The 13026-nt window shown below is 44.1% G+C and overlaps 1 protein-coding gene across 1 annotated transcript in view; it reads right to left on the bottom strand.

Moving 5' to 3' along the window:
* The window catches only part of LOC145340196 (cyclin-dependent kinase 12-like), a gene marked incomplete at its 5' end in the record, with an annotated part of 55410 nt that overhangs the window by 23825 nt on the left and 18559 nt on the right, over nucleotides 1-13026 (bottom strand). Inside the window, 4 exons of the mRNA XM_080184625.1 lie at nucleotides 889-966; nucleotides 1476-1577; nucleotides 8932-8988; nucleotides 9420-9609. Coding sequence (XP_080040751.1) covers nucleotides 889-966; nucleotides 1476-1577; nucleotides 8932-8988; nucleotides 9420-9609 — 427 coding nt within the window. The remainder of the gene's footprint in view (nucleotides 1-888; nucleotides 967-1475; nucleotides 1578-8931; nucleotides 8989-9419; nucleotides 9610-13026) is intronic.

Genomic DNA, 13026 nt, shown 5'->3' with positions numbered 1-13026 from the left:
GTATTGGTCTTCATTTCAAAGGAAAGATATAGTAGAAATGGAGGCAGTACAGTGAAGGTTCACTAGATTAGTTTCTGGGATAGCTGACTAAATTAGGCAATGTGCTAGTAAATCTCCTCTGCACTCTCTCCACTGTAGTTATGAACTTCATTAGATGTGACCAGAACTACACAAACTTCCAGCTGTGGCCTAACCAGTATTTTATACATTTCCATCAATACATCCTGCCTTTGAATTCAGTTAGGTCGATATTCTTTGGCATAGAAGCATGAGGGGTGATCTCATTCAAACATGTAAGATTCTGAAGGGATTGACAGGACAGACTGACAGCTTTTCCCAAGGTGGGGAATCTAGAACATGGAGCCACTGTCTCACGATAAGGGACCAATCAACGTGAAGACACAGAACCTGCAAGATAACACAGGAAAAGATGACTCGATGGGTGTACTTTCACTCAAATTTTCAGTTGCCCCTTCAAGCAACAGTTGAGACATTGTCAACTATGGGTGGCACAGTGGTTAGCACTGCTGCCTCGCAGCGCCAGGGACCTGGGTTCAATTCCAGCCTCAGGTCACTGTCTGTGTGAGTTTGCATGTTCTCCCCATGTCTGCATGGGTTTCCTCCAGGTGCTCCAGTTTCGTTCCACAGTCCATGTTAGGTTGATTGGCCACGCTAAATTGTCCATTAGTGCCAGGGGAATCAGCAAGGTAAATATGTGGTATTATGGGGATAGGGCCTGGGTGGGATTGTTGTTGGTGCAGGCTCGATGGGCCAAATGGCCTCCTTCTGCACTGTCAGGATTCTATGAATAATACTGATCAAACAGGGACAACCTTGTGCAAATCAATGAATTATCAACAGTTAGAACATCTTAAATCCATCCACTACCTGATGAGTTCAAGCTGTGCCAGCTCCTGATTGGCTTGAAAGATTGGTTTTTTAGTGAAGAGCTCTCCAAGGATACACCTGCAAACAGAACAAAGCGAGTTAACAACGTGACAATGTGGAGGGCTCCAGCTCACTGACCCCTAACTTGTACACAAATCCCCAGGTCATAGTAACCAGCAGCACAGGAACCTTTAGTGAGTTGCTAACACCTACAACTTATTGCAGAATCTCTTTTTAAATCAGGGAAGCTTTCCCATAATTGTGGAATTTCACTGTACGCCAAACCTCTGATACAGTAAAAGCAAGAAACGAGAATGAACTCATTCTCCCGATCATGCAAGAGGCGAAAAACTGGGTTTGCGCCTCTCACGATATTACCAGTTGTTCTTTCAGCTTGATCAGCCTCAGGCCTGGGGAATACTGAATCTCAGCCCATTTTGCTTTTTTATTACAAATAACATTCATAGCTTTTCTAATTTTGTTTTGGGCTTGTGAAATAATAAGCCGTAAAACAATTCAAACAAGAATAATACAGCATTTGCGTCAATGACATGTACAATCTTCAACATCATCCACATTGTACTTACCCACAACTCCAAACATCGATGGCCGGAGAGTACCTCTCCTCCCCCAGCAAGAGTTCTGGTGGGCGGTACCACAGCGTGATGACTTTGTTAGTGTACGGACGGCTAGGAAACAAACATTGAAGTGTGTCACTCTGAACAAAGCAGCAATATTCTACATTAATGCTGACAAGTCCAAAACAAGAGATTAGTGTGTGTTGCCCACCACCAGGAACAGACCACAATCAGGAGTATAACCGAAATGCAATGCAGTTGCATAACTGGAGTGTAATTCAGCTTAACTGGAGCACAATTGAAGGGTAACCAGAGAACAATCCAAACGAAACCAGAGCGTAACAAAAGCACGGTCCGACTGTAATCTGAGTGTAACCTGAACACCGAGTGGTCTGCATTTCTAACTGTACATCAGTCAATTCCATTGCATCATCCAGGTAGGGTCAAAGCAATCAAAGCCTTTTGGCTTTTTAACATGAAAACCTAGATGCCAAGTGGGAGGCTCAGGGTCCCTGAGCTCTCAGCACAGTGAGGATTTTAATTTCTATTAGACTCAGAATATTTGCCAAATTTTTAATGAGGTTTCCTCAAGTGCCCATTTACACGTCTACTCCTTGGGCATGTATTACTCATTCGCCTGCAGACGCTCCTATATTGCTCCCGTGTGGAGTATCCATGCTGTGACATGAGGCAGGTGCAGCACTGAATCTGCCTGAATCAATCCCAATCTTTATTTAACATGAGGTTACTTTAGATCACAGAAGCTGTGACTTCTACAAATGGGTCAGAGTGAAGCCGTCAGGTAGTGTTCTACTTCAGTTTAGACCCAGCTCCTAACATCAGATTTTCGTCCTTCAAAGGACAAGCAAAGGTTATTCTCCTGAAAGATTCATGATAACACATCCAAGAAGACCCAGAAAAAAATCTGGCCCAAAATCCAAGATATTTGGGTTTCAATTCAGTGACTTGACTCTCAGTTACGAAGTGGGAAATGGAAAATTCATTAATCCAGGCAAGTTTATCAGATGAATGTGGGCAGTAATCTCGAAACATAATGGTCAACAGGCTGTCGTAATACAGATTGGGAAACTTATGCTTTTATCTGCAACGATGTTGAGGTCCAAGGTTTGGTCCCAGTTGATCTAAACAGGGGCAGCAGCAGGAATGCTGAACAATCTAAGGGCCCTTATGGAAGGGGCCATTCATGGAGTGTGCATGGACCACTATTCCCTTCACTTCTGAAATTCCCACTGAGCTCCAGTCTCAATAGCCTTATTTTGGGGTGGGGTGGGGGGAAATGTGGCAGTTTTTTTGGGGGAGGGTGGGAAGATTGCAGATTTTTTTTTGAGGGATTGCAGATTTTTTGAGGTGGTGATTGGGTGTTGCAGTTTGTTTTGGGAGGGTGGGAGTGTTGCAGTTTGTTTTGGGAGGGTGGGAGTGTTGCAGTTTGTTTTGGGAGGGTGGGAGTGTTGCAGTTTGTTTTGGGAGGGTGGGAGTGTTGCAGTTTGTTTTGGGAGGGTGGGAGTGTTGCAGTTTGTTTTGGGAGGGTGGGAGTGTTGCAGTTTGTTTTGGGAGGGTGGGAGTGTTGCAGTTTGTTTTGGGAGGGTGGGAGTGTTGCAGTTTGTTTTGGGAGGTTGGGAGTGTTGCAGTTTGTTTTGGGAGGGTGGAAGTGTTGCAGTTTGTTTTGGGAGGGTGGGAGTGTTGCTGTTTGTTTTGGGAGGGTGGGAGTGTTGCAGTTTGTTTTGGGAGGGTGGGAGTGTTGCAGTTTGTTTTGGGAGGGTGGGAGTGTTGCTGTTTGTTTTGGGAGGGTGGGAGTGTTGCAGTTTGTTTTGGGAGGGTGGGAGTGTTGCAGTTTGTTTTGGGAGGGTGGGAGTGTTGCAGTTTGTTTTGGGAGGGTGGGAGTGTTGCTGTTTGTTTTGGGAGGGTGGGAGTGTTGCTGTTTGTTTTGGGAGGGTGGGAGTGTTGCAGTTTGTTTTGGGAGGGTGGGAGTGTTGCAGTTTGTTTTGGGAGGGTGGGAGTGTTGCTGTTTGTTTTGGGAGGGTGGGAGTGTTGCAGTTTTTTTTGAGGGGAGGGCCTGGTGGAGTGTTGCAGTTATCTCTTTCCTTTTTGTCAAGAAGTGCACCTTGATATCCCTCCTAAATGGTCCTGTTTGAACTTCAAGATTCTGGCAGCCCCCACTACATGGAATATCATCTCTCCATCTGAGCAATCAAATCTGTTAATCATCTCAAACACCTCAATTATATCAGCTCTTAATCTTCTGTATTCAAGAGAAGAAAAGTCTGGTCTATAAAATAATTTTTTATTTATTCATTTATGGAAAGCGGACATCACTGACTGGCCAGCATTTATTGCCCATCCTTAATTCTCCTTGAGAGCCCCCTTCTTGAAGCTGCAGTTAATGTGGTGTAGGTACAGTAAGGAGGGAGTTCCAGGATTTTAACCCTGTAACAGTGAAGGAACAGCAATGCTTTTCCAAGTCAGGATAGCACGTGGCTTGGAAGGGAGCTTGGAGGTGATGGTGTTCTCATGCGTCTGCTGTGCCAAACCTGTTTACAGGATTGGTTATAGGGTTGGTTTTGACTGGAACATAGAGGTTTACAGTATGGAAACAGGCCCTTCAGCCCAACTTGTCCATGCCACCCTTTTTTTAAACCCCTAAGCTAATCCCAATTGCCAGCATTTGACCCATACTCCTCTATACCCAACTTATCCATGTAACTATCTAAATGCTTTTTAAAAGACAACATTGTACCCATCTATACTACTACTTCTGGTAGCTTGTTCCAGACACTCACCACCCTCTTTGTGAAAAAATTACCCCTCTGGGCATTTTGTATCTCTCCCCTCTCATCTTATACCTATGCCCTCTAGTTTTAGACTTCCCTTTTGGGAAAAGACATTGACTAGCTGATCTGTGCTCCTCATTATTTTATAGACCTCTATAAGATCACCCCTCAACCTCCTACACTCCAGAGAAAAAGGTCCCAGTCTATCCAGCCTCTTCTTATAACTCAATCCAACAAGTCCCAGTAGCATCCTAGTAAATCTTTCCTGCACTCTTTCTAGTTTAATAATATCCTTTCTATAATAGGGTGACCAGAACTGTACACAGTGTTCCAAGTGTGGCCTTACCAATGTCTTGTACAATTTCAATAAGATGTCCCAACTCAATGTTCTGACCAATGAAACCAAACATGCCAAATGCCTTCTTCACCACTGTGTCCACCTGTGACTCCACTTTCAAGCAGCTATGAACATGTACCCCTAGATCTCTTTGTTCTGTAACTCTCCCCAAAGCCCTACTATTAACTGAGTAAGTCCTGCCCTGGTTCAATCTATCAAAATGCATCACCTCGCATTTGTCTAAATTAAACTCCATCTGCCATTCATTAGCCCACTGGCCCAATTGATCAAGATCCTCATTGCAATTGAAGATAACTTTCTTCACTGTCCACAATGCCACCAATCTTGGTGTCATTTGCAAATTTGCTAACCATGCCTCCTATATTCTCATCCAAATCATGAATATAAATGACAAAAAACAGTGGACCCAGCACTGATCCCTGAGGCACACCGCTGGTCACAGGCCTCTAGTTTGAAAAACAACTCATTACAACCACTCTATGGCTTTCTCTACACCCTAGCTATGACTGTAACATTACATTCTGCACTCTCTCGTTCCGTTGTCTATGAACGATATGCTTTGTATAGTGCGCAAGAAACAATACTTTTCACTGTATACTAATACATCTGACAATAATAAATCAAATCAAATGGATCATTCTCACTGGCAGGCTTTGATTAATGGAGTACCACAGGGGTCAGTACATAGATCCTGGTTTGGACATAGCTCAGCACAACATCGAGGGCCGAAGGGCCTGTACTGCGCTGTACTGTTCTATGTTTCTAAATCCCCAAGACTACATGGCCTTCACCATAAGGTTCTGAGACAGCTGCAGAAACAGTGGATGTGCTAACTACCATTTTCTAAAATTTCTTAGATTTGGGAATGGCCCATTAGAGTATAAGTTGGCAAATTTTGCACCACTTTTCAAGAAAAAAGGGACAGAGGAACCAGTGAACTACAGGCCAGTAATCTGAACATCAGTTGTTTGGAAAATGCTGGAATTTATTAATAAGGAACTCTTACTAATGCATTTAGAACATGTTAACATGGTTTAACCAAAGGGAAATCCGATTTGACAAATCAATAAAACATGTTTTCTGAGGCTGTAACTGGTAAAGCAGATAAATACCTACAAACGTATGAATTAGGCAGAGTAGGCCACTCGGCCCCTCAATCCTGTTCTAGCATTAAATAAGATCGGGTAGGGAGTTTTAATTCAGTCAGGCAGCACTGGCGGTGCACGCTTGGAGGGCCAGAGGGCCTGTTCCTGTGCTTTAATTTCTTTGTTCTTGCTTACGATGAAAGATCATGGCTGATCTGATTGTAACCTCAACTCTGCGTTCCCACCTATCCCAATAACCTTTCACGCCTTGCTTATCAAGAGTCTATCTCTGGCTTAAAAATATATAAAGACTCTGCTTCCGCCACCTTTTGAAGGAGAGTTCCAAAGACTCTCAACCCTCTGAGAGAAAGAATCTCCCCATATCTCTGTTTTAAATGGGTTATCCTTTATTTTTAAACAGATAAAGGGGAACCAGTGGATATAGTATTCCTGGATTTCCAAAAGGCATTCGATAGGGTGCCACACAAAATGTTAATAGGCAAGATAAGGGCTCATGGGATTGAGGATAGTATTTTAACACAGATAGAGGATGGTTAACAGATAAGCAGCAGAGAGTGGGCATCAGTGGCGCTCTTTCATCAGCAGGCTGAGACTAGCGGAATGCTGCAACGATCAATGCTGGGCTGCCTCAGCAACTTACAAGCTACATTCATAACTTAGTTGAAGAGACAGAGGGCAATGTATCAAAATTTGCTGATGATACCAAGTAGTTTGGAGGGTAAGCTGTGGGGAGGACACAGAGGGGCTGTAAAGAGACATAGACAGATTAAGTGAATGACAACAAGATGGCAGATGGAATGTAATGTAGGGAAGTGTGAACTTATTCACTTTAGTCATAAGAATAGATTAGCAGAATATTTTTAAAAGGTGTGAAACTTGTTCATGTTGATGGTCAAAGAGACTTGGGTGTGTTTGTACAAGAACATACAGTTAGCATGCAGATGCAGCAAGTAATTAGGAAGGCAGATGACTTGTTAGCCTTTGGTGCAAGGGGATTGGAATACAAGAATAAAGAAGTCTTGATGCCGTTTTACAGGGATTTGGAGAGGCCACATCTGGAACACTGTGTCAGTTTTGGTCTTCACATTTAGGAAAGGATATCCAGGCACTGGAGAGAGTACAGCGAGGTTCACTAGATTGGTTCACTGGGATGAGGGGGTTATCCAACGATGAGAGGCTGAGTAAATTGGGTTTATATTCTCTGGAGTTTAGAAAAATGTTGAGATGATCTCACAGAAACCGACAGGATTCTGAGGGGGGTTTGATCGGGTGGATGCAGAGAAACTGTTTCCATTCGTTGGAGAGTCAAAAACACAGGGGCACAGTCTTACGATAAGGGGCCAACTGTAATCAAGAAAAATTACTTCACTCAAAGGTTTGTGAACTTTGGAATTCTCTACCCCTGAAAGTTGTGGGTGTTTTTGAACATATTTAAGGTTGGAATAGACAGCAACATGGGCTGGGAACTCTACCACCTCACCTGCTATGGAATCAGAGTGGGCGAGGTTCCGGCAACGGAAATCTCCGTTGACCTCAGGCAGGAATTTCTAGTCTCACTCAAGCAAGGCTGTAAAATCCCACCCGTGGTCTCAGGGAATTAAGGGATATTGGGCAGGGGAGGGGAGAAATGGAAAATGGAATTGAACCCAAGATCAGCCATTATGAATGCCAGACAGACTCAATGGACCATTTCTGCCCCAATTTCTGATGTTATTGCATTTTCCAGGTTTTGCTGTATATCTGAACAATCAGAAATGGTACGGAACATTGTGTAATCATCAGTGACGTGCACGCTTCCAATATGAAGATAGAGGGAAGGTCATTGATGAAGGAACTAAAGGTGGTTGAGCAAGAACACTATCCTGAGCAACTCCTGCAACAACATCCTGGGAATGAGGTGACTGGCTTCAACAAACACAATCATCTTCCTTCGTGCTAGATATGATTCAAACCAGTGGAGAGGTTTCCCTGAGTGTCAGTGATTCCAGTTTTGCTGAGGTTCCTCCACAGTTGGTCAAATGCAGCCTTGATAACAAAGACAGTCTCAGTTGCTGTATGCCAATTTACAGGCACACATGAGAAGGTTCAAGGGGTCCAGAAGTAGCCCTCTGTCTTCGCCATGGAGACAATTCAAACTAGACTTAATGCTGATTCCCAAAGGTTACAACTCGAACTTCCGAGTCAACTGACATTAGCACAGTATTAATTCAGTCCCCGGTTCCACATAGGGTACAGGGAAGCAGAAATCCTTGATGCTGTATTATCCACTCTCAATGGATAAGCTCAGTTTGGCTCATTCCTAATGGAAAGAGAGTCTATTTACTGACTTCAGAGATAGTTTAGTAAATCCGGACTGTTTATTAACATAACCAAATATTATGTTATGTTAACCAAAGGTTCCCCCTTCTAGAGCAGTCTAGGACAACAGGTCGTAGTTGTAGAGTATAAGGGAGGAGGGTCAAGATAGAGATAAGGAGAGGCTACTTCTCACAGAGGGTTGTGAATCTATGGAAGTCACTGCCTCAGAGTGCAGTGGATGCAGAATCAATCAAGGGATTCAAGAAAGAGATAGATAAATATTTGATGAAAAGCAGAAAAAAGGACTATGGCGAAATGGCAGGGAAGTGGATTTAGGATGAGAGATCAGCCATGATCATACAGAGTCTTACCTGGCCTCAGGGAGCGTTTACCCAGCCCAGGGGGTGTTTACCCAGCCCAGGGAGCGTTTACCCAGCCCAGGGGGGCGTTTACCCAGCCCAGGGAGCGTCTACCCAGCCCAGGGAGCGTCTACCCAGCCCAGGGAGCGTCTACCCAGCCCAGGGAGCGTTTACCCAGCCCAGGGGGCGTTTACCCAGCCCAGGGGGCGTCTACCCAGCCCAGGGGGCGTCTACCCAGCCCAGGGAGCGTCTACCCAGCCCAGGGGGCGTTTACCCAGCCCAGGGAGCGTTCACCCAGCCCAGGGGGCGTTTACCCAGCCCAGGGAGCGTTTACCCAGCCCAGGGAGCGTTTACCCAGCCCAGGGAGCGTTTACCCAGCCCAGGGGGCGTCTACCCAGCCCAGGGAGCGTCTACCCAGCCCAGGGAGCGTCTACCCAGCCCAGGGAGCGTTTACCCAGCCCAGGAGGCGTTTACCCAGCCCAGGGAGCGTTTACCCAGCCCAGGAGGCGTTTACCCACACAAAGACAGCAATATTACACAATTTCTGCAGCTCACCTCTCCTCCGAGTTGTACAATCGTGCCAGACCGAAATCTGCCAACTTGATCTGTCCACTGGAAAGAGGGAATAGCACGTCAACCAGAGATACCCATACAAATCACAGCAACAACACTAAACCCCAACAGCCAAACTTCCCGACACCCCCAGTAACCACTCCCAGATAAAGAGAACAATCAGCCAGAGAGCAGATTCCAGAATAAACCATCCCATACACCACTAACTAACCCCCTAAACTAAACCCCCCCGCAACTAAATCCCCTAAACTAAACCCCCACAAACTCCTGTAAACTAACCCCCCAAACTATACCTCTTAACTAACCACCCTCAAATCCCCCTAAACTAAATCCCCCAAACTAAATCCCGTACACTGATCCCCCCAACTAAACCCCCCCAAAACTAAAGCCCCAAAACTAACTCCCCCAAAACTAACCTTCCATCCCACCAAGTACACCCGCCATCCCGAACTCGCCCCACACGTTCATACCTATTGTTGAGGAGGATGTTGGAGCACTTGATGTCACGATGCAGAAAATTCTTTTTGTGACAGTAATCCAGACCATCCATTAGTTGCCGCATGAAAGACTTGATGTGGTCCTCAGTGAAATGCACCAGCCCCGATTCCAGCAGACCCATCAAGTCATGATCCATGTACTCAAACACCAGGTAGAAAGCTCCTGTTAGATTAATAATAGAGACAACATGAGCAAGCAAATGGTTACTGCCATCCTTTACTAGGCACAGAGAAATATGGGAGAAAGTTTCTTGCATAATTAGCATAGGGTTCACAAATACTGCTGATGTTTTAAAATACTGACTCCCTTATGAGTTAGCTTAACTTAGGCGGAATCGCAGAACTCTATAAACCCATTACTATGGGTTCAAAACCCACTTTGGGCCTCAAGCCCATTATCTGAATCAATGAAATACTAAGAATCGCCACATTGACATTGTTCAGATCACAACACTTGTTACAGATGGTGGTCATGTCACTGGAATAATAATCCGGCAACACCAGTCCAAATTCAACCATGACAGGTAATAGAATTTAAATTCAATTAATAAAATTTGGAATTGAAATCTAGACTCAATAATGGTGATCATGAAACTACGATCAATTGTCATAAAAACCCATCTGATTCATTATTATCCACAGGGGAGAAATCTGGCATGTCTGGCTTATAAGTAACTCCAGACACTAGCATACAAAGTACAAAAAAAGCAATAGGTCTGAGGATTGGGAGCAATTTAAAATTCAGCAAAGGAGCACTAAGGGATTGGTTAAGAAGGGGAAAATAGAGTATGAAAGTGACCTAGTGGGGAACATAAATCTGACTGTACAAGTTTCTCATGGTACGTAAAGAGAAAAAGATTGACAAAATCGAATGTAGGCTCCCTACAGTCAGAAATGGGAAAATCCTTAACGGGAAATAAAGAAATGGCTCAGAAATTAAATTTGTACTTTGTTTCAGTCTTCACAAAGGAAGACATGAATAATGTGCCAGAAGTTCTAAGAGAAACATGTTTTAATGAGGAGCTGAAGGAAATCAGCATTAGCAGAGAAATGGTTTTGGGGAAATTGGTGGGATTGAAGGTGGATAAATCTCCAGGTCCTGATAATCTTCAACCCAGAGTACTTAAGGAACTGGCCCTGGAAACAGTAGATCCATTGGTGGTTATTTTCCAAAATTCTTTGGACTCTGGAATAGTTCTTGTAGATTGGAGGGTAGCTAATGTAAGCTCACTATTCAAAAAGAGAGGTCGAGAGAAAACAGGGAACTATAGACCAGTGAGCCTAACGTCGGTACAGGGGAAGTTGCTAGAGTCTATTATCAAGGATTTCATAACTCAGCATTTGGAAGGCAGTGGGATAATCATACACAGTCAGCATGGATTTACAAAGGGGAAATCATGCTCGACAAATCTATTGGAATTATTTAAGAATGTAACTAGTAGAGTTGACCAAGGAGAACCAGTGGATGTGGTTTATTTAGACTTTCAGACGGCTTTCCACAAGGTCTCATAAAGCAGACCTCAATGTAAAGTTAAAGCACGTGGGATTGCAGATAATGTTTTGAGATGGATAGAAAGCTGGTTAGCAGATAGGAAGCAAAGAGTTGGCATAAATGGATCTTTTTCTGATTGGCAGTCAGTGACTAGTGGGGTTGCTCAGGGATCTGTGCTATGACCCCAATTGTTCATATTATATATTAATGATTTGGAAAAGGGAACTGAATGCAATATCTCCGAATTTGCAGATGATACAAAGTTGGGTAGGAAGGTGAGCTGTGAGGAGGATACAGAGATACTTCAGCATGATTTGGACTGGCTGAATGTGTGAGCATCTGTATAATGTGGATAAATGTGAGGTTAGCAATAGTAGGAAGACAGATTAGTATTTGAATGGGTGTAAATTGAGTGAGGTGGATACTCAACGAGTCCTCATACATCAGTCACTGTAAGTAAGCATGCAGGTACAGCAAGCAGTAAAGAAGGCAAATGGTATGTTGGCTTTCATAATGAGAGGATTTGAGCATAGGGATAGGATGTTTTACTGCATTGTATAGGGCGAAGGTGAGGCCACACCTGGAGTATTGTGTGCAGTTTCAGTCTCCTTATCTGAGGTAGGATATTCTTGCTATACAGGGAGTACAGCAAAGGTTTACCAGGCCGATTCCTGGGGTGTCATATGAAGAGAGACTAGGTCATAGGATTATATTCACTGGAATTTAGAAGAGTGAGAGGGGATCTCACAGAAACTTATAAAATTCTAACAGGATTAGACCGGGTGGATTCAGAAAGAATGTTCCTAATGATGCAAGAGTCCAGAACTAGGATCATAGTTTGAGATGAAGGAGTAAACTTTTTAGGACTGATTTGAGGAGAAATTCACTGCCACAGATAATTAAGGCCAAAATGTTGTGTGATTTCAAAAAGAAATTAGATATAGCTCTTGGGACTAAAGGGATCAAGGGATACGAGGGGAAGGGAGATTCAGGATATTGAATTTGATGACCAGCCATGATCAAGATGAATGGCGGAGCAGGCTCGATGGGCCGAATGGCCTACTTCTGCTTCTGGTTTCTAGATCCACAGCAATGTGGCTGATACTTAACTACCCTCTGAAATGGCCAAGCAAGCCATCCAGTTTAAGGACAATGAGGGATGGGCAAGAAATGCTGGTCTATCCACGGACATCCACATCCCATGAAAAATTAAATTTAAAAAATTAAACCTGATGATCCAATGACAGCAGTTCAGGAGTTCTCCCAGGGTTGGCTCACCACTATCAGAAATGGATTAACTGCCTATTCATTCCTTTCTGTTGATAGAATGCTTGAAGAGTTCCAAAAGGAGACATTTCTGGCAAATTAGTCACAAATCTGAGAATTTAAAGATTACCCAATCTCCAGGTGGACATTGTCTCCTCACCACACACCCCTCCAAAAATAGTTGAAAGGTTGGGGTGGGGGGGAGAGGAGCCATCCCCAGTGGCTATCCTGACTGGCAGGTAACTGAGTTAAGATGGGACTTTCGCCCCTCACAAACAGGAAGCCTTGCCTCAAAGAGCTGCTAGCCAATTGGTGGCCAAAAGGAAGGATGCAATGCAGGTGACTCTGAAGTCTTGCTCAGGACAAGCAGGGTGGCCAAGGTGAGGAGGGTGGGGTGGAAAGGGTGTATGCAGGGGAACTGGGAATTGCTGTTACATTTAGCAGGAGGGACCATTAAGAAGGGTTCCTCCTCAACCCAACACCAGTCCACACGAGGAAAGATGCCAGGTGAGCCGCTTGGTGTGGGCCTCTCTCACCGACACTTAAATGCTGGCAATGCTAGATGAAGTATTTAATCAGACATTAACCTTTAAGTTTTTCTCTCTTTCTTGGGAGAGGTGAGTGAGCTGTGCGGAGGCTGCACCATTTTATGGATGGCGTGAACTTCATAAATTTCCATGCAAGCATTTTGTTTCAATACTGGAGTGATTAAACTGATGAAGTTAGAAATTGGCCTTTTATGAATGGTGAAGGGAAGCACATTAAAATTGTTTTATCATTTATTAGAATGCAATAGCTATAACTGAAATAACACTGCACCCA

Source organism: Carcharhinus amblyrhynchos, unplaced genomic scaffold, assembly GCF_965287045.1.
Source record: "Carcharhinus amblyrhynchos unplaced genomic scaffold, sCarAmb.v2.hapA scaffold_833, whole genome shotgun sequence".
In the NCBI taxonomy this organism is placed as follows: domain Eukaryota; kingdom Metazoa; phylum Chordata; class Chondrichthyes; order Carcharhiniformes; family Carcharhinidae; genus Carcharhinus; species Carcharhinus amblyrhynchos.
The sequence above is the reverse complement of the archived record's forward strand: the minus strand, read 5'-3'. Positions and strand labels throughout refer to the sequence as shown.